This window comes from Hipposideros armiger, unplaced genomic scaffold (genome assembly GCF_001890085.2).
Source record: "Hipposideros armiger isolate ML-2016 unplaced genomic scaffold, ASM189008v1 scaffold_282, whole genome shotgun sequence".
Classification (NCBI taxonomy): Eukaryota; Metazoa; Chordata; class Mammalia; order Chiroptera; family Hipposideridae; genus Hipposideros; species Hipposideros armiger.
The window spans coordinates 1,256,213-1,279,918 of NW_017731632.1; the positions used below are offsets into that span (position 1 = coordinate 1,256,213).

Genomic DNA, 23,706 nt, shown 5'->3' on the forward strand with positions numbered 1-23,706 from the left:
GCCATCTCTCTCTCTCTCTCTCTCTCTCTCTCTCTCTCTCTCTCTCCCTCCCCCTCTCCCTCCCTCCCTCCCTCCCTCTCTCTTGTTAAGGATGGTGATAATACTTTGCCACTTCACATTTCCATAGCATGTTTAAGGTTTAAAAGTTGTGGCTGTATCATTTCAGGAACACAAATGTTTCCTGTCCTTATGTTCATCGTTACACAGACACAAGGGAGCCGAGTGTCAAGACAGGTGGTTTGCTGTAGGTCCAACAGACGCCAGAGCCTGCAGGACCTAGAGCTGGACTGTGGGGAGCAGGGTCCTGAACCCTCGGAAACGACTCCCAGCTGGGTACTGCGGGCCTTTTCTGGAGTACATTTCCTTTATTATTAACATCTTACATCAGTATGGTTCTTTGTTACAATCAGTAAACCAACATTGGTACATTATTATTAACTGAGGTGCATACTGTATTTACATTTCCTTTATTCTGTTTCAGACTTTATTCTGATATTTTTTTCCTGTTACGTACTTTCTTCTTATTCTACACACACTTTTTTCTGTTGTTACGGACTTTTCCTTTATTCTGCACATACTTTATTGTGATGTATTTTTTTTTGTCCCAGGACTCCATCCAGAATGGCACATTACATTTAGTCACTTTTTCTCTTTAGTCTCCTCTTTTTCTTTTCCTTTTTTTTTCTTTTTTTAAAGATTTTATTGGGGTATTGGGGAAGGGGAACAGTGTTGTGGAATTGGGGAAGGAAACAACCAACTTGTCCTTCAGTCTCAGTTGTGGAGGGCGCAACTAGCTCAGCTCCAAGTCCAGTTGCCATCCGGTCACCCGGCCGCAGCTCACGGCCGCTCAGCTCAAGGTACCGAGTTCAGTCTTAGTTGAGAGTGGGCGTAGCCACCATCCCATGTGGGAGTCTAACAGGCCATCTTCTTGTTAGGAGCGCATGCTCTCACCAGCTGAGCCGTCTCACCACCTGTGGGCAGCTCACTGGCCCATGTGGGAATCGAACTTACAACCCTGTTGCTCAGAGCTCGTGCCCTCAACCAACAACTGAGCCACTCGGCCAGCCCCTCCTTAGTCTCCTCTTGGCTGTGACAGTTCGCAGACTTCCCTTGATAGTTTTGAGGAGGACGGGTCAGACACCTTGTGGGATGCCCCTCTATGGGATTTGCTGATGCGTTTCCCATGGTTAGGCTGGGCTTGTGGATGAGACCATAGAGGTGAAGTGTCCTTTTCATCACATCCTGTCAGGGGTGCCTCCTGTCAGTATGACTGTGGCAGTCGATGGGACCTTGGTCACTGGCTGAGGTGGTATTCATCAGGTTCCTCCACTCTGCAGTTACTTTTCTCCTTTCCACACCATGCTCTTTTGGGAGGAAGTTGTGTGCAGCACACATTTGGGAGTGGGCCGGGGTGGGCCAGAGGTGGGCTGACTAGCTTCACCAGGGCCTGGGTGTGAGAGCAGCTGCTGGCAAGGGACACTCACAGCTTCCGGCCATTATGGAAACGGGGGAGGACTCAAGGAGGAGCAGGCTGGGGCAGCTGGGAAGCCTTGGAGCTGTTGAATGTGAGGTGCCCATGGACCTCCGGGTCAAGTGTACCCACAGGTTTTAAGGTACGGCGTGCCGTGCTGGGGAGGAGTTGGAGGTCGGAGAGAGAAGATGCTGCCTGGAGTAACGGGTGAGCATGGTCTCTTAGAAGACAGGTAAAGGAAGGTGTGGGATGCGAAGAAATACATTTCTACATTTAGTCTCAGTCCCCTGGTCTTCCCGGTTCTTGCCAGAGATCCTCAAGTCTTTGGAATTTCCGGAGTGATAGGGTGTCTTTTGTTACTCATATGAGCCCCTTTCTCTCTAACCTGAGTTTATGCTAATGAGGTGCCTTGAGACTGAGTTCAGGGCCAATGGCCAAGGATGTACTCAATCATGCCTAGGTAATAAAGATTAAAACTCTTGAACAGGGAGGCTTGGGGAGCTTCTGGGTTGGTGGTACTTGCTGATCATGGGGACAGGGACTCCTGCGCTCAGGACTCCTCTGGACGTAGCACTGTGTACCTCTTCACCTGGATGCTCAGCTGTACCCTTTATAATAAACTGTAACAGTAAGTGGAGCGCTTTCCTGAGTTATCTGTCATTCTGGCAAACTCTCAAAACTGAGGGGTTGATGGGAACCCTTGAATTTGTAGTTGCCTAAAGTGGGGGTGGTCTCGTGGAACTCAGCCCTTAACTTGTGGGTCTGCACTAACTCCGGGTAGAGTCAGAATTGAATTGTAGGACGCGCAACTGGTGTAGGAGAGACGCAGAATTGGTTGTTGGAAAAAAGACAAAACAAAAAAGCTTCCGGCGGGGGGAGGGGAGGACAGGACAGAACCTGGGAGCCCACCCTGGGGTTTCTTTTGAGGGCTGGGATGGAAGCCTTCAGAGTGGGGTGAGCGTGGAACGGGAGCAGGTAGGTCAGGGGTGTAGGAGTTCAAGCCATTCAGAGACGTGGGGCAGGGCAGAGCTCTGGGAGCTGTGACAGCTTGTCTGCGTGCTGGGGGCATATGCAGGGCAGAGCCATTTCTGAGCCAAGTTGTTGGGAGGGGGGGCCTGGCACAGAGCAGGGGTGGTGGGGACGAGCACATGTGGGGCAAGCTTCTGTTTAGGATTCAAGGGCAGGTCCTCAGTTGGAGTGGTGCGTTCTTTGCCACATGCTTTTGTTTTAACTGAAAATTTAGTGTTTGATGGGAACAGCCTTTTGCTCGAGAAAATGAGAGTTGCTTGTGCTGACACTAGCCTCCTGTTGAATTATGTAAGTGACAACTGGAAGTCTCTGTCCCCAAAGGGTCCACTGGGAGCAGTTTGGGTCTTCCTTGAGGGCCCAGGAGTGGTGCCTGTCCCCCTGCTCTGTCCATGTTCTCCCCTCCCTTCTCATGCTGGCTCCCACAGCTGGCTCTCAGCAGCCCAGACCTGCTGCGGGCTCTCCTGCTGCCTGAAGGGCCTCATGATGCCTGCCCACCTTTCCAGGCTTGCTGCCTGGCACCCCACTGGCATCACGCCTCTGGCCCTGCCTCTTCCAGTATCAGTCTTATCCCCTCCAGAGGCTCTTGCCCCAGCACGGGGTTTGATCACAGGTAGGCCCGAATGTTGGTCATGTGAATGAACCCTGAATTTATGCTTGTGGGAACTAGAGTGAGTTAGAGAAAGCATAAAAAATACATCAAAATCCTGAAATTGTGCTGTACACTCATCAGTATTATTTACCCAGGGAGTGGCTTATCCTGGACGTTTGTTTCCCAGTGATTCTCAGCCCTTGTCCTCTCATTGGGCAGGGAGACAGTTGGGTCATTTGTCTGCGTCCCTTGTTTGCTCTGTAGGCTGTCTGTACATTGGGGGTAATGTGCACACTGTCCTCTGCCCGCCAGTGCCAAACTGGAGCAAGTGGGGAGTGGTCCCACCTGAGGACACCAGCAGGCCCCGACCCCTGGGCCCTTGGCTGGCAGAGCCTGGTGCCCTCACTTGGGATGCGAGGAGCCAGGTGCTGACTCAGGCTCCCCTTCTTTCCATAGGGCCACCCTGAGATGCTGTGTTCCTAACTGAGACAGCCCTGCACTTAGCAATGCTCTGAGACCCTCCAACAGCAGAACCGGCTTCCAGAAACTTCCTCTACAAAAGAGAGCAGCGTGCGTCCAGATTCCAAGAGACATCAGCATAAAGCACCCGGTTGAGACTGATTTTCTTGTTTTTTCTTTGTTTTTGTCGTAGGTGGTCCGGGGGATCACGCTTGTCTCACTTGTGCCAGTGCCATGGGGCTGCTAAGCCGTGTGTAAGTAAATGAATGTCACTTTCTGCCTGTTTGGAAGTAGGGGCTTGAAAATGCCTGAGCGATGTGTGACTCGGTTTGCAGGCGGACGGTAGATCCTACTTTGCTGCTCTGTGTTTTTGCTTCTTTCAAACCTTTATCTTTTTCATTTTGAAATGTATAGCCACACCCGCTGATGAGTCTTTGGAAAATAAATGAACACTCATGATCCCAGTGCCTGTTACAAATATTGTCAGCATTTTGACAGATATTGTCAGTATTGTATTCTGGTCTTTTTCCTTTTGTGTCTGTTTTTTGGTTTTTGGTTTTTATCTAAATTAGTTTCAGGTGTACAAAACAATGTACTAGTTAGACATTTACACTCCTCACAAAGTGATAAACCCCTTCCCCCAAGTGTCTGTTTTTTTAAGACATTCATTTTATGGTCCTTTGAGTATTCTTCAGCTGGGTCAGCCCGAAGGAGGCTTGGACTGGGGGCTGTTCACCAGTGCTGCGAGGGACTGGATCATTTGCTCGGTTCTGGCTGCTGGCTTTCAGTTTTCAGCAGTAATTAGTGGCAGAAGGACATTCCCCTTTCCATTGATGTTGGAGTGATGGATCTTTGTTTTAAGTGGGATCTTCGGAGGTTTGAATGGGTCCTGTGCTGGAAAGCTGATTTCCATTCTGAAGGCCCCTCACCATGTGGAGGGTTGTCCTTCATCAGCTTCCTGCTGGCCGCCGTCTTGGATCTCAAGACTTTAAAGTGCCTGCGTGAGCAGCCAGCCCTGGGGCCTTTCACGCATGCATGAGTGTCTCTGTGGCCAGAACTGTGCAAGGGCAGCGGTTGGGTGGGAACACAACAAAGTCTGTTTAAAAGCCCCACGCAGCAGCAGCCCCTGCGCCCCAGCCCCCCAGCTCTTGACTTTTATGTCAATTAGGTTTCTCTTCTACGGTCACAAGACTGTTGTCAAATCTTTTTATGATGTGGAGCCATTAACGTGTGAGCATGGGGCATCTTGACTCTTGCGGAAGCGTGTCCTTCTAGATTTCCTTCTAAAATGAACTCTAATCTGCAGGTGGTATTTCAGGAGTCTGGAGCCCAGCAGGGTGGCCCGTGACCCCGGGGTATGGTCATGGTTGCCATGAAAGATGTGGCCCCACAGGGCCAGCTTTCAGGGTTTTTCAAGACAAGCTGGAAATCTGGGTTTTGGTGTGAAGTATGGTTTTAAAGTTCTGGTGGCTAAGGCAGGTTAGGAACTGCTGTGGGGACTGGGTTCTCTGCTGAGACCAGCCCCAGGTGTGGGGGCGACGCCTCGCATCAGGAGCCCCAGCAGCTGGCAGGGCCTTCTGCCTGTCTGTGTGTAGGCAGAGCATCTGTCCTTCTGGAGCAGCCTAGCTGTCATTCACCTTAGTGAGTTCTCCAGCTAGCTGTCATCTCTGGGGGACGAGGCCTTGCATGCCTTCTTCTTTCTGAACTGTTCTTCTAGTTGAATTTGTGAATTATTTCAGTTCTAAAATGGTCATTTTGGGATTGTAACTGGAATGTCATTAAACCCATAAAATCATTTGGGATTGTTTACTTTTAAAATCACATGTAGTGTTTCTAGTATATGTTGTTTTCTGTATTAAGACCTTTCTTCTGAAAAAGGTGTGTCACTTCCTTTGTATGGGCCATGCATTGCCTTTAGGACAATTCCTGGATGTTTTCTATTTGGTGGTGTTAAAGGGCCTCCCTCTTCATTATCTTTTCTAACTGATTGTTGCTAGCATGTGTGTGGTATAATCAAACAGTATGGTTAATATTTAAATAAAAAATTACAGTAAAAGACACCTGGCCATTAATCCCCCTCAAAATACTCCCCTCGCTTCAAACACACTTACCCCATTGTTCTTGCCACTTTCTGAAGCAGTCTGGAAGTCCTCTTCTGTGTCTTTAATTGTGCTGTCATGGCTGCTTCAATGTCCTGAATCATTTTGACTTTGGGGAAGAGCCAGAAGTCGCATGGTGCCAGGTCCGGTGAATAAGGTGGATGAGGACACACCATAATGTTTTTGTTAGATAGAAATTGCCATATACCAGAAGTGATGTGTGATGTGGAGCATTGTCATGATGGAGGATGATTTACGGCACACTTTAAAACATACCTCTCAACCGTAGTTCACACCTGACTGACTGCACCAAACAAGTTGAAACTTGTCACACACTTTCACTAAGGTTCAACACATCGCTTCCTGTATTGAAGATCCCTGCTTTTTGATTGGGTGGCACTTGGCAGCAGCAGTCACCGTATTTTGTGATCACAGCAGAAAGGCTCCGTGTCACACATCACTTCTGGTATACGGCAATTTCTGTCAAATACAAACATTACCGTGTGTCTTCATCTACTTGATTCATCGGACCTGGCACCATGCGACTTCTGGCTCTTCCCCCAAAGTCAAAATGATTCAGGACATTGAAGCGGCCATGACAGCGCAACTAAAGACACTCACAAAAGAGGACTTCCAGAACTGCTTCAGAAAGTGGCAAGAACAATGGGGTAAGTGTGTTTGAAGTGAGGGGAGTATTTTGAGGGGTATTAATGGCAATGTGTCTTTTACTGTAATAATTTTTTTATTTAAACATTCACCATGTTTTTTGCTCGCACCTTAAAATTTACTAATTTGTGTCTATTTTTTTGTGCCTGGCCACTCACCCAGCTCCATTCATTATTTTTTGCTCCTATTGTAACACCTTTTTAGTTAATGGTCGGGGATCCTCCTAATACAGGATAATTTTTTGTCTCTTTCTTCCCTTGTTTTTGCTTCTGTTGTGGTTTCAGGTCTTAGCTCAGTAGCCAGATCTGTTGTCAGACAGCTGTAGTCATTCCTGTGTTCTTAGAACAGCCAAGTGTAAAGAGTCTGGTGTTTACTCTGTGTAATGGTAGCTCCTGTTTTTTGAGTACTCTTTCCCAAGTCTGTTTATTCTTATTTTAAAGTGTTTTTATTGGGAATGGATGTTGAATTTGTTGGGTACCTTCTTAAGATTCAAATGCACCTGCACTTAAGGTTCAGATTAAAACAAAAGCTGGGCGGTATGTTCACAAGCTGTAGAATGGTGAACACTTTCTTTAGAAAGTTGAACAGTGAGAACTGTAAAGCTGCGTTACTGAACTCACATAGTTCAAATTAGGAATTACAGACAAGAGTCAAAATCTCACATCAGTCTCAGCATCCAGTGTTATTTTTCATCTTGATGGCACGGTACAGGAAATCTTGAGTCACACAGATAAGTAACTGCAAGTGGTAACCCATTTGTGTGAGTCGTTTCACAGTCGGTCTTCAGGTAAGATGGTCCAGACTGATGAGTGGGTAGGTGGAGAGGTTCTGTCCTGGACAGCACCATGGAAATGACCCAGCCGTTCTCTACCTCCTTTACCACAGAGATACCGACAGAGAGGAAGCCCCCAAGACTGAATAAGCAGTCAGACTGTGATGCACCAGTTCTGAAACCCCATTCAGCGGGAAAACCTGAGTGGACATGAGGCTCTTTGTCCTCTCAAGTCTCACTTAGTGTGACTGCTTAGTCAGTTGGCGGAAATATGAACGCATTGGTGACAGGTGCTCCCGCACACAGCAGGCACGCTGGAGGTCGTGTGGCCTCCAGTAGGTGTAGCGAGGGGTACTTTGTCCTGCAGGTGAGCGTGCTTTCACCTCTTGTCTCTGGCAGGGAGGTGTCCTGCACCTCTAGAATCCACCCTCTTGGTCGTGGTGCTGCTGGTGTCACATTGCCCTGCTGAGGAACTGGAGGTGGCACCCTCTGTGGCCTGCGCTCGGGCCATTGTCTTGGTGAGATGTCCCCTTCAAGGGGACATGTTACCACAAGTGTAGTGGTCCACAGGCCTTGTGCCTGTGGCATTTTCACAACTGTTTACAAGAGTCGAGGAGGCGCTGTGTCCCGGGCAGGTCTGGGTCCCCACTGGCTGTGCCTGCTGTCCTGAATGCTGCTCCTTTGCCAGGCACTGCTCAGCTTTGCTTTTCTTGGAGATGGACATAGGAGTCAGAATCCTAAAGCAAAACAGGCAACTAATGGCAGTCCCCATGCTTTTTTTTTTTAAGATTTTTATTGGAGAATTGGGGGGATGGGAACAGCGCTGGGGAATCTGGGGAAGGGGAACAGACAAGTTGCTGTCATTTTGTTCTTCAGTCTAGTTGTGGAGGATGTTGCTTCACTGGCCCAAGTTGGCACCATCATTGCGCTCTTCCCGGGCGAAGCAAATCAGTCGCCAGCTTCTGGACGGCCACTCACGGCGGCTGCTGGCCACTCACGCTGGCTGCTTGGCTACACACAGTAGCCCATGGCAACCCACTGCAGCAGGGGCTGCAGCCTACGCCGTCGCCGGTGACTCACGGCAGCCCAGCTCCAGGTGGAGCTGTTGTTCAGCATCTTAGCTGTGGAGGGCAGTGTCACTGGCCCTCATATGTGGGATCCGAACCGGGGTCCTCTGGCATCCAAAGCCAGCTCTTAACCATCGGGCCACTTGGCCGGCCCCCATGCTTTTTAATGAGACCGAATAGGCCTTCCTCTGCTGACCATGTGTTTCTTATTGAGATGTCGCTTTTGCCAGAGGGTTTCCCCCACTTTGAAGGTGGTTTATCCAAAAAATGAGGGGGGAGAAAAGGCAGGATGTGTGGTGACTGGGTGGGAGGCTGGGCCCGCTGACTCTGCAGAGTGGGAGCCGGTGCTTCTCAGGACGCCGGGGGCTCTGGAAGCTTGGGGCAGAGCAGGCTCATCTTCTCAGTGACACCATCTGTCCCAGTTGTCCCCGGAAAGGTGGCAGTGCCCAGATTGGTTTTGTATTGACAGAAATTTTTAAAATAATAAATTGCAGTTTTATGCTTTTGAAAATAGCTAACCTTTTCTGACTAGAGTGTTAGTAATAGTCCTCTCTGTAATGTGCTTGAAGGCAGCAGGTCCTGGGCCTCGCTGGTGCAGGCCCCACTGGGCACGCTGTGTGCGCCTCCGCTCAGTCGGCCTTCACATGTCTGCCTGCTGGCTGCCACTGTGACTGCTGGCATCACCCCTTCTCATGGAAGCCACTGGCTTCCTTACTAAGTGAGGGTTGGAAATTGGATACGTAGCTTGATGAAGCTGGGAGTAAGGTTCTCTGTGTGGGCACTGCCCTGGCTGCACCGAGAGGCACAGCTGACTGAGCGGATCTGCTATGCGTCTTGCAGCCTGTCCCTCATTGGCTGTGACTGTCAGGACAGGGAGGGTTTGAGAGACCCTCACAGGACAGGACTGCTCCTGCTCCTGCTCTTTGCAGGCAGGAACGGGCTCAGGACAGGAGAAAGGCTGGCTGGGGGGCATGGGGACGGGTTGGTTGGTGGGTGGCTGGTGGTGCCCTGTGCCAGCTGCACCTGCCCATTACAGGCTGCAAACTTGTCCTTCAGTGTCCTCATCTGTAGAAGAAGCAGCGAAACTAGACATTTCCCAGCTTTCTTCCAGCCCTGATTGGCAGCTTCTCAACTGTTTTGATAGGACAGTAGGAATAGCTGCCACTTCTGTGATGGGTATTTCTGTGTGCCAGACACTGTTCTGGGTACTCTGTATATGTTAGCACACGCATTTACAAAGGACGCTGTCAAAGCACAGAGAGGTTAAGTTACTTGCCCAAGGTCACACAGCAATAAGTAGTGGAGCTGGAATTTGAACTGGGACAGTCTTCTCCAGAGGCCAGGGCCTCACAGCTGGCACTGAGCTAGGTACAGAGAGATGACCGATGGGTGGGAAGAAGCTGAGGTATGTCTGCTATAAACAGGGTGCCTCTGAAGTAAGTTGGAGCCTATGGCCAGCCACCTAGAACTAGATTTGTGCATGAGCAGGGGAGGGGTTTTTAGTGACAGGCAAGATGAGTGGAAGATTGTGAAGCTGAAAGAGAATTGTACGGGCCAGTTGTCCCAGTATTGGGTTGTGGATGGTGGTCTGTCGCTGCTGCAGTTGGAAGAGGGTCTCTTCATCATGCACAAACCCTGGGCTGTGCCTGGCTCTGGTTGGGCACTGAGAGCTGCGGGAGCATGGTCCTTGCTCCAGACACGCAGGTGCCGTGGCCAGCCTCGCATGGCTGTTTTGTGGGTGGACACTGAATATGCAGCTGCCTGGGGCCCAGAAGAGGGGACTGGTACCCGGGCAGCCCTGTGAGCCACAGAGTGTGGACAGAGGCCTCTGGGGTTCTCACTTACAGAAGGCCCTGTGGCTTCCCACTGGACCTAACAGAGCCGCTGGTCCAGTGGGAGCCTGTGTGATGGACTCGAGAGTGGCATGCTGGGACAGCACTTCAGGTCAGGGGGCCTGAGTGAGCTGGGGACCTGGGCCAGGGGCCTGCTGGTGTGTGTGTGTGTGTGTGTGTGTGTGTTGGGGAAAAGGCCAGCACAGAGCAGAGTGAGCAGAAGGGGAAGGTGCTGTGGGCTTCATTCTTTGGTTTTTGCCACTTTGCACAAACACCTTTGGGCAGCTGGTACCTGGGTCTGGGCCACTGTTGCTTAGAGCATCCTTGCTGATTTTTAGGACTTGCTCAGGAACTGCAGGTCTTTGTAGAAAGCCACCTGTTAGGGAACAGGACCTCCCTGCTCTACCAAGTCTGTGGGAGCCGGAGTCAGAGACCCGCCCCGAGTTGGGTCTGTCGTCCAGGGTCACCCTCTTGCTGGTTGGGTTTATGTCCATCCTGCCCATTTGAGGCCCCCAGCCCCTGCCACTCTCCCACGTGGGCAGCTCCTTCACCCCAGCTCTGGAGGGGAAGGGCTCCCCGGTGTTTTCTAGGCATCAGGAAGTGATGAGGAGCTTGTTTTACGCGCTGGGCAGACTGGGTGTATGGTTGAGATACTCTGGGAGGTCAGAGACATGGCTGTTCTCTTTTCTTTTTCTAGGCATGTCCCGTTGGGCGGCTGCACCCCGCTGTACCCCGTGTACCTTTCCTTCAGAGCTGATCTCCTGGGCTGCTGGACTCAGAGGCCTGAGCGCACGTGCGCCATGGCCCGAGGGCCGTGGACCCCCGCCTCAGCCCATCTGCTTGTCACCGGGCCGCGGTTCCTTCCCGCACGCTGCTGGCACTCGTCGCCCCCGCTGGCCGATGACTCGGTGGTGGAGAAGTCTCTCAAGTCCTTAAAGGACAAGAACAAGAAGCTGGAGGAGGGAGGCCCCGTGTACAGCCCCCCTGCGGAGGTGGCCGTGAAGAAGTCCCTGGGGCAGAGGGTCCTGGACGAGCTGAAGCACTACTACCACGGCTTCCGCCTGCTGTGGATCGACACCAAGATCGCCGCGCGCATGCTCTGGCGCATCCTCAACGGCCACAGCCTGACCCGCCGGGAGCGCAGGCAGGTAATGCGAATGTGCGACGTCCTGCTCTGCCCCTTCTCCGCCCCTTCGGCTGCTTTGAAATGCTTTAGGGCTTTTATTCTGCTTTGGGGGAAAAAAAGATCAGAAAACCTGTGGAAAAGCAAACTTCCCCTGTGTACTACAAGCAAAGCGCCGCCGCCACGCTGCTAACGTTTGCTGCCTGTCCTGCCAGAGGTTTTCAGCACTCACGTGTTTGTTTGCTCTCAGTGCTTCAGCGCTGCCCCAGTCGCTCCTGGCTTCTCCTTTCCGCTGACTGTCCGTCTGCCGGATTGTTTCTTAGCAGGCGAACTGCCTTTTCTGTCTCCTTGCTCCCCTTTGCCTTAGGGCTGTGCACTTCCCTTCTGTGTGAGTTTCGTGTATTGTTTGGGACTCATGCCCCTGACCCAGAGGCTTCCCGCATGTCATCAGATCCAGAACCCCACCCCCCCCCAGCTTCTGGTTGGGCATTCGGTACACAGCCCATTCTGTCACCCACAGCTCTTGAAAAGATCCTGTTTTCCAGGTGCTCAGACCTCTGGGCCTCTCTTAGTTGGTCCATGAAATGACTGACAGGTACACTGTAAGCTTTTCTTTTGTCTTCCTTGTCATTTTCTTTTTTGCTGAGTCCCAGGGGACAAGGGGCAGCTTCAAGCTGTCAGTGCCCTGAGATCCCCCAAGGAAAGGCACAGAAATGCTCCTTCCCTCAAAACTGACCACGAGAGGGTTTCTTCGTGAGAAAATGGGGACTTTTCCGCATCTTGGGAATTAGCTGTTACCTGTGACAGCAACTGGCTTCTGGTTTTAAACTTGCTCTCAGTAACTTCATTGAGCACATAGGTTGGTTTGGTTTACCTGGCTGGAATCTCCCAAGGGATGCTCTTTTAGAAGGGTACAGATTGGAAATGTGAAGAAAGAACAGTTTATTAGAAGTTCCGAATCATCCTGTTAGCATCTGTGGGACTCTGTGACCATAAGGCACATTTTCATTTACGTGATTACAAGACGAGATTACAAGACGATAATGCCCCTCATGAGCTGGCTCCCTGTGCTCCGCCCGTTCTGCTGAGAAAGTTCGTTTTGGTTTTTTGTTGTTGTTTTCTTTGCTACTTCACTGAAGACAGTATGAGCCTTTAAGAAAAAATAGTCAGAGCAGATGAGTCAGTCCCAGGGCGAGATCCCAGCATGGACCTGGGGTCTGCAGTGGTGGCAGATCCCTGTTGTCAGCATTAAGAAGAGGGTTCTGCAGCTGTGCTGTTTTTCACTTGGTTTAGGGCTTCATAGATAATTGGAATTTGAACAAAATATTAATCGCCCTTACAATTATAGAGAAGTGACTCTTAAAATTAGGGTATTTACAAAGGCAAAGAAAAACCACATTAGGAATTTTAAACTGTGTTAATACAGTGTATATAAGTATTGCTTGACTGGAAGATACATTTGAAGTGCAAATTTAAGTTTATGTAACTGTTGAATGCTTGCTCATCACATTCAATGGAGAATGGCAAAAATGTCAGGATTGCTGAGGCACAGAGGTGTTTGCGAAGTCCTTTTCTGCACCGACTTTGGAACTGGGGACCTACAGTATTCAGTGGAAGGAGAGTTTCCGTCCTCCAGATGTTCCCCCTGACACAGGAGACTTAGCTTCAGCGTGGAAATGCTTTAAAGTAACAGGACAAAGGTACTGCTGAATGAAGTCGCAGCCTATGTCTGAACTGCATGGACACGCAGGTGAAGTGGCTGTGCAGGGACTGTCCCCTAATAAGCTGTAGCTCTTGCCTGAGTCAGCAGAGTTTTCTCTCTGATGCTTTGGACAGGACAGTGTGGCCGACGCCTGTTGCAGGGGTACAGAGAAGGTGCAGCCAGGCTGGTGGGCACCCAGGTCTGCCTGCAGTGCGTGCGCTCCCAGCCCCTTCCCCCCCCCCAGCAGCCCCGCAGTGCTTGCTAATGGTGACCCTCTTAGGGTGACCAAACTGCTACCCCACCCTCGATGCCAAGCACACTGTTGAAAGTTACCACGTAGTTTCTTCATGAGTCCTCATGAATGAATCTGCTATTTTGGGACTTAGTTTCTGGCTTTAAGTGGCTCTCCTCTGATCCTTGGTCCTTGGTGTGGTCGAGCCTTCTGCTCCCTTTCAGTGTGGTGACTGGGCCTAACAGCGCTGACACCCTGGGAACAAGGAGCACACCTGGCCCCCAGCCCTTGGCATCTCGCCGTCCCATGAGGGGGAGCCAGGGCTCCTGGAAACGTGGCCGAGGCAGGGCTGGGGCAGCAGTGTCCAAGGTGAACCTGTGCCAGAACATGAGACAAGGCTCAGAAATAAACGAGGGGGCACTTCCGGGATGGCCAGTGAGGAATGAAACGGGACCGTGTTCATTTTCCCAGCAATATTGTGTCGTTTCCTACTGTTTGATGGTATTGTAAATGGATTTCTTTTTATTGTGGTAAAATACACAAGCTAAATTTTACGGTTTTAACCATTTTTAAGTGCACACCATCATCCCTAGGACACTCCATCCCCCAAACTGTCTCCACTCCTTCGTCCCCCAGCCCCTGGCAGCCACTGTTCTTTTTGTTTCTGACCACTTTAGGGACCTCCTATAAGTGGGGTCACACAGTGTTTGTCCATTTGTGTCTGGCTTATTTCACTCAGCACAGTGTCCTCCAGGTCCAGCCGTGTTGTGGCAGGTGTCACATGTCCTTCGTTTTGAGGCCAAATAATATTCCATTGTGTGTGTACACGACGTTTTGTTCATCCGTTCATCCTGCAGTGCACAATTGAGTTGTTCCTAAGTTTTGGCTATTGTAGGTAAATGGAATTTTTAAAATTTCAGTTTCCAATTGTTGATTGCTAGGATGTAGAAATACAATTGATTTTTATATATTGGTCTTGTACTTTGCAGACTTATAAACTCAGTTATTAGTTCTAATACCTTTTTTGTAAATTTCATCAGTTTTTATCAAGAATGGATTTTGTCAAATGTGTTTTCTGCTTAGGTAATCATGTGGTTTTACTTTTTTTAGTTTTATTAATTAAATGGTTGAGATTGTCAGATTAGATTAAAAAGAAGCAAGACCCAACTATATGTAGTCTATAAAAAACACACCTTAAATGTAAAAACACATAGATTAAAAGTAAAATAATGGGAAAAGGTATGGGGTGCTAACACTAGTTAAAAGAAAGCTGGTGTGGCCACATTGATACCAAAGTAGATTTCAGAGTGGAGATTACTGTGGATGAGGAAGGTTGCTTCCTAATGATCGAGGGGTCAGGTCATCAAGAGAACATAGCATTCCTATAGGGCCGGCTGAGTGGCTCAGTTCGGTAAGAGCTCGTTCAAGAGTTTGAGCTCTGAGCAACAGCGGTTTGATGCCTGGCCCGAGCTGAGCTGCCAACAGGTGGCAGGATGGCTCAGCTAAAAAAAAAAAAAAACATAGCATTCCTAATAGCGTAAGCCAGACTCGAAAGAGTTGCATATACAGGAACTGTCCAGAAAAGGGGAATTTATAGAAACAAATCAAATCACTGTTTGCCTAGGGCTGAGAGTGGAAATGGAGACGAACTATAAGTGGACACAACGGAACTTTTTGGTGTGATGAAGACGTTCTAAAGCTGGATTTTGGTGATGGTTTCACAATCTATAGAGTCAGAAAAAATCATTGCATTATACACTTAAAATGGGTGAATGTTATGGTATGTGAATCAAACCTCAAAAGAACTGCTAAAAAAATTTTAATGGAGAAATGTCAAAAAACACAGGCACCAACTTGGAGGGTCTTTCCATGGCCAAATCTGGGCATAAAAATTTGAGCATAAAAATAAAAATACGGGGCCGGCTGAGTGGCTCAGTTGGTTAAGAGCTCGCTCAAGAGTTTGAGCTCTGAGCAACAGTGGTTCGAGTCAGCCCGAGCTGAGCAGCCGCGGAGCTACCAACAGGTGGCGGGATGGCTCAGCTAAAAAAAAAAAAAATAAAAAAAAATAAAAAATAAAAATAAAAATAGAAATGAATTGTAAATAAATGAAAAATGTAGGAATTCCTGAATCCATTTTGATAAAAAATGTGCAAGAAAGCAGGGTTGGTAAATGCAGAGATAGGCTTACATTAAGGAGTTGCTGTGTAGGGAGCATCAGAATAGAGACAGGTTTGGAAGAAGCATGGATGAGTGCATCTAGGGGAAAAGGTGGCTGTGAGCATGGTCTCCCAGTGTCTCCTCACACACTGCTTGTTCCTGACCCCGCCCAGGAAGGGCAGCCATCACCCTGGAGGCGGTGCTGCAAGGGAACATGTCACCCGGACCCGATTGTGCAGAGGTCAGACAAGCCCCAAACAAGGCTGTTTCTGGAAATGCTGCCACTCTTCCAAAGAATGCTCACTAGTTATGGTGGACATGTGGATGACGGCACGGAGAGTAGTCTCGGCTCCTGTGAGCCTGACAGCTTTAGTGGGAGCAGCAGTGCGCTAAGTGACTGCAGAGAAGGTTTTGCTGCCTGGGGACCCAGCCAGTGGCTTACTGTTCTCAGGCATTTTTGATCACCCCAACTTGCCATTTCTTTAATGGCGTCAGCAGTAATTTATACTAAAGAAGCACTTCGATTTTTTCTAACTATTGCTATGTAATATAGCCTTAAACCTAACCATCTCAGGAAAAAACAGAAATGCACAGCTAATACTCCTTTCTGCAGAGCGCATGGGATGGGGGTGTGTGGCCATAGCCTTCCCTGGTAGCCTCCCTGCTGCCAGGAACCACCAGCCCTCAACACATGGCAGCACTGTTTCCTAGAGCAGGACCCACAGTGGGCAGGCGCCTGGCCCTGCCTCTGGGTAGCTGGTGGCAGGCAGCATCCAGTGGTGGTGCTGTTCCGCGCATGCACATGCTGTTAGCTCCCACCCAACTTTTCTGAAGGCCCCGGCACATGGTTTGGGTTCAGGACAAAGAAGTGGCCTTCGGGAGCTGTTTGGAGCCTAGAGTTCTCACCAGCGCGCCCCTGACCCACCAGCCGTGGAAGACTTGCTGTCGCATCACTTGCAACTCCTGCCCCACCCTGCCCCTTTGCTCCGCCTCCTTGCAGTTTCTCCGGATTTGTGCCGACCTCTTCCGCCTGGTCCCCTTCCTGGTCTTCGTGGTGGTACCGTTCATGGAGTTCCTGCTTCCTGTCGTGGTGAAGCTCTTCCCCAACATGTTGCCGTCCACGTTCGAGACCCAGTCCATCAAGGTGAAGGGGCAGCGGGGCTAGTGATTCCCACGCGGTTACCATGGCTGTGTGGCTTGTGAAGGACACTTCAGATGTTAGATGCTTTGAAGTTGTGTCTATAATCCAGTCATGCTGTGCTGCGAATATTTAATAGGTGCTGGGTTTCTGATCTGGTTCTCTTAAAATGTGTTTTAAAATGTGGTTTCTCTAGCCCAGTGCTCTTCAAGCCACAGCTTGAGACCCATTCAGGGAGTAGGATCCGTCTGGCCCATTTTGGTCAATAGGGTCTCTTGGGGACACGTGTGCCTGGCGGAACGTATGTTGTCCGGCAGCTTTTTCACTGCCCCGGCTTAGTTGAGGTGGCTTCCGCACCACACAGCTCACAAAGCCAGGCTGGCCCTGCTCTGGGGTCATACACGTGTGCACGGGACCAGGGGCTAGCGGAGAAGGTTCCAGCACCGCCTGCCCTGGGGGAGGAAGCATCTCCATATGGGCACTGGGTTGCGGTGGGAGCGGGCTTCCCGTCAACCAGGGAGTGCAGCGCCCTGTCTGCCCTCGCAGGAGGAGAGGCTCAAGAAGGAGCTGCGGGTCAAGCTGGAGCTGGCCAAGTTTCTGCAGGACACCATTGAGGAGATGGCCCTGAAGAACAAGGCGGCCAAGGGCAGCGCCACCAAAGACTTCTCCGTGTTCTTCCAGAAGGTGCCCTGCTGGAGCCCCTGGGCCTCAGCCTCTCGGGGCTGGGTGCCGGGTAGCACCGGGCCACCCTGCCTTCCGGGGAAAGAGCCTCACTTCCGTGCTTCCCTCTTTGCTCCTGTAGGGACGGGTGGGCAGTGGCCGGTGCCGTGGAGGCCTGACCAGGAGGCTCCCTGTGCTCAGCGAGGCTGAGCCTCCACCCTGAGAACTTGAACCTGTTAACATTCTGAGTTACTTACCAGTGTCTCTGACTTTGCAGCAGACCTGGGGAGGGAGAGTTTGGCAGATGAGGAACCTTAGACCCCACACTTGTGACAAGCTGGGAGTCCGGGTGGAGGAGGGGACAGACCAGAAGGCTGTTCCACAGCCACGTCCGTGGTGGGAGCGGGTGGCAGGGCCTCCTGTCCAGCAGTGAGAGAGGCCCACAGCCTCTTCCCAGTCACAAAAGATGAATTTTAATGCCTGCTGACGCTTCACTATATGAGTGTATCACAACTTACTATTACTGTGCAACCCCAAACAGCACTGCGATGAGTCTCTTTTCACATGGATTTTTGCCCCAGGAAAGGTGCAGCTCCCTGGGGGGTTGTGGGGGTCCCAGGGAACATGCCCCCACTGTGGGCAACCTTAGGATTGCTCCTGCAGATCCGAGAGACGGGGGAGAGACCCAGCAATGAGGAAATCATGCGTTTTTCCAAGTTATTTGAGGACGAGCTGACCCTGGATAACCTCACGCGGCCGCAGCTGGTGGCGCTGTGCAAGCTGCTGGAGCTCCAGTCCATCGGCACCAACAACTTCCTGCGCTTCCAGCTGACCATGCGGCTGCGTTCCATCAAGGCAGATGACAAGGTGAGCAAGCGCGGGCCTGAGCTAGGAGCTGAAGTCTCTGGCTGCGCATGTGCATGGGTGCGTGAGCATGTGCTGGGCTCACTGTTGGGGTTATGCGGTCCGTACGATTTTCCACCTGCATGACATTAGGAGATATTCCCAAGTTGCCGAATATTCGTTGAAAAGATAAATTTTAAGGCCTGCTGATGCTTCATCACATGGATGGATCACAACTTATAATGTTACTTTAGCCAGTCTTCTGCAGCCCCAAACAGCACTGCGATAAGAATCTTCACATGGATTTTTGCCCCAGATCTTTGATTTTCTTAACATCGTGACCTAGAACTGGGCTCCTGAGTAAAGGGCAGGAAGTCAAAAGCTGTCCTGGCCCAAGACCACATGGCCCTGCCCACCTGCCCGCCCACAGCCTGGCGGCTCCTGTGTACCTGCTCGGGAGGAATTCATGAAACATCCCTCCGTTTCTCTAGAAACTCTGCTTGCCTTAAAATCTTCGGTGTCTGATATTCCAACAGCTTTTCACATCTTTTTACTTTTAGGCTTCGTGAGTCCTTTTATCTACAGCGTGTTTGTCATTGTTCCTATGCGGTCTGATAGTGTCTGCCTTTTAATTGGAGTGTTCAGCCCACACTCCTCCTATTTGTCCCACCTGCTTACATGACACTTAATCTTCTTTCTTGCCTTCATCTGGGTGAATCAAGCACTTTTTTATTATTTCATCCCCATTAGCTTGTTATTTGTCATTTTAGCAGTTCCCTAGAGTTCTCTACAAGCAGGAGCCTCCTGCGAGTAAGTGCTTTCCCACCCCTCCCCTGTCAGTGCTGGCCCTGGAGGCGACTTCCCCCCACTTGCGCCTCCGCCTTTGCCTGGTCGCCCTACATTTCACGTCCCATTTGATGATGGTGCGCCCCACATTTACGCCCCATGTCCGCTCAGACCATTCCCATTACCATTTCTTTGTGATGACTTCCCTTAGTTTCTGTTTGGGTGGATGTGTCTTTATTTCCCTTTAGGTTCAGGGTGTTTTTTTGCCAGGTACAGACCTGCAGGCTGGCGTTCCTTTCTTTCTAGACTTTGAAGTGCCATTCAGTGAGGTGGCAGCGGTGGGCCTATTACTGTTCCTTAGATGTCCCTCTCGCCTCTGCAGCATCTAAGGTTTCCTTCGCTTTGGATTTTAGCCATTCTACGACGATAATGTGCCTGGGTGTGTTGGTCTGCGATTATTGTGCTGGCTGATGGTTGTGCCTCCACCATCTCCCCTCAGCTCTCTCCCCTCCCCAGACACTGCTCCACCTCTCCCGTCAACTCCGCCATGCCCCGCACCTCACTTGCTCTTCTCCTTACTTTACATCCTTGTTTACTTTCGGTTTACTGATCTCTTCTTCTGGGTCTGATTACTCTTAAATCATCTTCTGAGTTCTTAATTTCAGTCCTAAAAATTCTGTTTTTTTGGTTTTGGTTTTAAGATATCAGTTCTCAGGTAAAACTGTCCATCTTGTCCTATTTTCTTGAACATGCTAACTGTAGTTCATGTCTGATTTTTCCAGTAACAGTGTTATCTGTAGGTCTTTTTTTTGCTTTCTCTCTTGGTTTTGTTGGTACTATTTAGCTTCTCTCAAATGCAGACATTGTGAAAAATTCTAGAGGTTCTGGGTGGTACTGTCCTCCAGGAGCCGAACCGGGGCTGGGCCTGACGTTTGTGGTTTGCCCCTCCCTGCACAGGGCCATCAGCTCAGCACAGCCTATGAGGTCCTGCTCTGCTTTGCAGAGGCTCTGCCAGTCCCTCACCTCTGCCCTGTTCACCTTGAGACCTGACACCGGCTTGGTCCCTACACCTCCCTGTGTCTGGACTGCAGCCCCCAGGCTTGTCTGCCTCAGCAGCCCCTGACTCCAGCTGTTTGCTGTCACCTTAGCCTGACGAGATGGCTCTGTCGCTGAGCAGAGCCCTTGGTCTGCATTCTGAGCCCTCTCTAAGAGCCAGTGAACGCTGCTGGGTCCCCGAGCGGCTCACCTCCATGCTTGCCTGATCTGCCCTGGTCTGCAGAATCTCAGGTCCTGATGAAGCGGGACAGCAACCAGGCCTCTGCTGTCGTGAAGGTGGGATGGGCACCCTTTCCCCTGGACCTGAAGTAGAGAACAAACATAGGAAGACTCCGAGAAGTTGGGAGTGAAGGCTCTGGGACCCCAGGAACGATGCAGTGGCGCTTCTGTGTGCCTCACAGATCCCAGCCTGGGGCCGAAGAAGCCAGCAACCCAGAAACACTGACAAGTGCAAGAAAGCTTGCCCTCTGCCGAAGGACAGGAAGGGGCCGCCTAGTGGGACAGACGGCTCCAAACTGACCACTCTGCTCCAGCCAGACTGCACAGGAAACACTGGCCCTGCCCCCACATGCACGCTTCCCGACAGTCCCAAGATCCCCCCTCCTTCCTCTGGGGTGGTGTCAGTGGAGGTCAGGTAGGCCAGTAATGAGGGAGGTCTGTGAGGCTGGTGGGGAGCCAAAACCCCCACTCACCCCTCCCAGCAGAAACAGAAGTCTCTCTCCCCTGGGGGTCCACTGAGGTGACTGGGGAGCCTGGCAGGAACGAGGCAGCACCCCACCTGTCTCAAAATGTACCTATGGGTTTGAATGATGGCATAAGGAGCTCAGTGCCAACAAAAGCAGCCTGTTGTCCCCAGTTCCCTAGAAACGGGCCTGGCACCCACTCAGGGCCACACCAGCCCTTGATACACCTGGACAGGAAGCAGGAGCGGGGGAAGGAGGGAGGAACCATGGCTTGACCTGTGTTACTCATGTCGTGGGCGTGGCCAGCTAAAGACATTCTGGATTGGGTAGGAAGTGAAACACAGAAGTTAGGGTTTGTGGTTGGAAGATTTGAAATACGATTTTCGGGCGCCCATGAAAGCTGGGCGACAGGGCAGATGTAAATAACTTTGGTCGTTAGTTTGGATCAGTTGATACCAGATCATCAACTACAAAATCTGTAAAAGTTGGTTAGAACACTACCCCTTAAGCCAGGCCAGAGGAGTACCGGGAGACAGCTAAGACAGACAGTGTCTGAAATAAGATCCAGAATCTCAGAGCATAATATCAAAATGTCCAGGTTTCAATAAAAAATTACTCCTCATGCTAAGAACCAGAAGGATCCCAAAATGAATGAATAAAGTTAACCAATGGATGCCAGCACCGAAGGGACAGGTTAGAGAAACCAGACACGATCTTAAAACCACTGTTGTGAAATGCTTCCATAGCAGTGATGAAGTGAGTCACATAAAAATGTAGTCTCAGGGCCGGCCGAGTGGCGCAATGGATAAGAACTGGCTTGGGATGCCAGAGGGCCCCGATTCGGATCCCACATATGAGGGCCAGTGACACTGCGTTTTACAGCTAAGATGCTGAACAAAAGCTCAACCTGGAGCTGGGCTGCTGTGAGTCGCCGTGACGGCGTGGGCTACAGCCCCTGTGGCAGTGGGTTGCCATGGGCTAACGTATGTAGCCAGCAGCCGCAGTGAGTGGCCGTCCAGAAGCTGGAGACTGATCTGCCTCACCCGGGAAGAGCGCAATGATGGTGCCAACTTGAGCCAGTGAAGCAACGTCCTCCACAACTAGACTGAAGAACAAAACGACAGCAACTTGTCTGTTCCCCTTCCCCCAATTCCCCAGCACTGTTCCCATCCCTCCAATTCCCCAATAAAAATCTTTAAAAAAAAAAAAAAGTAGTCTCAGCAAAGAAAAACAAGACGTAAAGAACCAAATGGAAATTTAAATGAAAAATACAATCCAAAATGAAAAACTCGGTGGGCTCTGCTGCAGAATGGAGAGGGCAGAAGACAGGATCGGTGAAATTCAAGATAAAACAATAGAAATGACCCATCTAAACAACAGAAAAGGTGGAAAAAGTGGTCAGAGTCTCAGGTATCTGTGAGACGATTGCAAAGCTCCTAACATGCATGTCGTGGGAATTCCGGAAGTAGTGGAGGACAGACCTGGAAAAGTGCTCAAAGAAATGATGTCTGGGCCGGCCAAGTGGCGCATTGGTTAAGAGCTGGCTTGGGACGCCAGCTTTGAGCAGCAGGGCCCCGGTTCGGATCACACATGAGGGCCGGTGACGCTGCGCCCTCTACAGCTAAGATGATGAACAACAGCTCGACCTGGAGCTGGGCTGCTGTGAGTTGCCGGCGATGGCATAGGCTGCAGCTCCTGCTGCATTGGGTTGCCATGGGCTACCGTGTGTGGCCGGCAGCCAGCGTGAGCGGCCAGCAGCCGGTGTGAGCTGCCAAGAGCTGCCGTGAGCGGCTGTCCAGTGGCCGGCGACCGATCTGCCTCTCGCGTGAAGAGCACAATGATGAAACCAACATGGGCCAGTTAAGCAACGTCCTCCACAACTAGACTGAAGAACAAAAAGACAGCAACTTGTCTGTTCCCCTTCCCCGATTCCCCCAACGCTGTTCTTCTCCCCCAATTCCCTAATTTAAAAAAACTTAAAAAAAAAAAAAAAGATGACTGAACACTTGCCACATTCCATAAAAGACATACATCTGTAAATTTAAGAAACCGAGTGATTCTCAGACAGGATAAACCCAAAGAAATTCACACCAAGCCACATTATAGTCAAACTAACGAGCACTTAAGGACAAACACGTAATTGGGAAAGCAGTGAGAATGGTATCTTACCTGCAGGGAAGACAGTACGAATGGCAGCGAGTTTCCATCAGAAATCACGGGGCCAGAAGGAAGCAAAACAGTATTTTTCATGTGCTGAAAAAAAAAAAACCCGTCAACCCAGAGTCCTGTGTCCAGCAAAAATATCCTGTAGGAACGAGGAGGAAATCACATGTCCTCAGATGAAGCAAAACAGGTTTGTCGCCAGCAGACGTGTTCTCCAAACATACAGGAAACGATAGAAGGAGACGTGGCACGCCGGGAAGGAAGAGCACGGCTAGCAACTATACGGGGAGGCCCAGCAGGCTCCCCTCTTCATGTGTCTTCTGAATCAGGTTTGATGGCTGAAGCAGAAATGATGACCCCGTGGGCCGTGCAGAGTGTGAGCAGAGTGAGGGACGTCAGGTGGTGAGGTTTCCACAGGTTGCTGGGACTGGAGCAGTGAGGACACTCAGCCTGTGATGGTTACGTGTATCTGTGTAGTACCCAGAGCAGCCTCTGGAAGTTCCCAGAAGGAGGTCCACCCAGCAGCACTCGTGAGAAGTCCCAGTGGGGCTCACCTAACCTACTGAAGATGGGGACCAGAAAGCAAACCCAAAGCAGTTTTTTTCACAAGAACCTAAAAGCAGGAACAACCAGATGTCCTTCAGCGGACAAATGGTTAAACCAGGACTGCATACCCTGCGGACTTCTTACACGAGAAAGGGACGATTACCAACACGCATAACAACCTACCTTGGAACCCACATAGTTACATGCTGTATGATCGCTTTCGTATCACGTGCTGCCAGTGATAGTCATGGAAATGAAGACCAGATTAACATTGCTGGGGTGCAGGGCTGAGGTGTGCACGAGGCAGCATGAGGTCCTGTGGGGTGCAAGGCTGTCCGGCCTTGACCGCTTGCTGTCGCATCCTGGTGGTGGTTGTGTACTGCAGCTTGTGAGGTGTCACCATTGGGAGAAACCCAGGAGCTCTGTGTCTCCTATAACCACATGTCTACCCATCCACAGCCATCTCAAGATAAAGTCTTCATTAAGAAAACGGGCAGGGGCTGGCCGAGTGGTTCAGTTGGTTAAGAGTTCACTTAAGAACGTAGGCTCAGGGCCGGCCGAGTGGCGCAATGGTTAAGAACTCGCTTGGGATGCCAGAGGGCCCCGGTTCGGATCCCACATATGAGGGCCAGT

General features: G+C 50.6%; 1 protein-coding gene across 3 annotated transcripts in view; it reads left to right on the plus strand.

The window, feature by feature from the left end:
- Positions 1-23,706, plus strand: part of LETM1 (leucine zipper and EF-hand containing transmembrane protein 1) — a 38,678-nt gene that overhangs the window by 1,965 nt on the left and 13,007 nt on the right. For all 3 annotated transcript variants that reach the window (XM_019658034.1, XM_019658032.1, XM_019658033.1), the window contains exons 2-6: positions 3,742-3,802; positions 10,682-11,132; positions 16,199-16,342; positions 16,883-17,020; positions 17,660-17,863. In XM_019658034.1, coding sequence (XP_019513579.1) covers positions 3,742-3,802; positions 10,682-11,132; positions 16,199-16,342; positions 16,883-17,020; positions 17,660-17,863 — 998 coding nt within the window. The remainder of the gene's footprint in view (positions 1-3,741; positions 3,803-10,681; positions 11,133-16,198; positions 16,343-16,882; positions 17,021-17,659; positions 17,864-23,706) is intronic.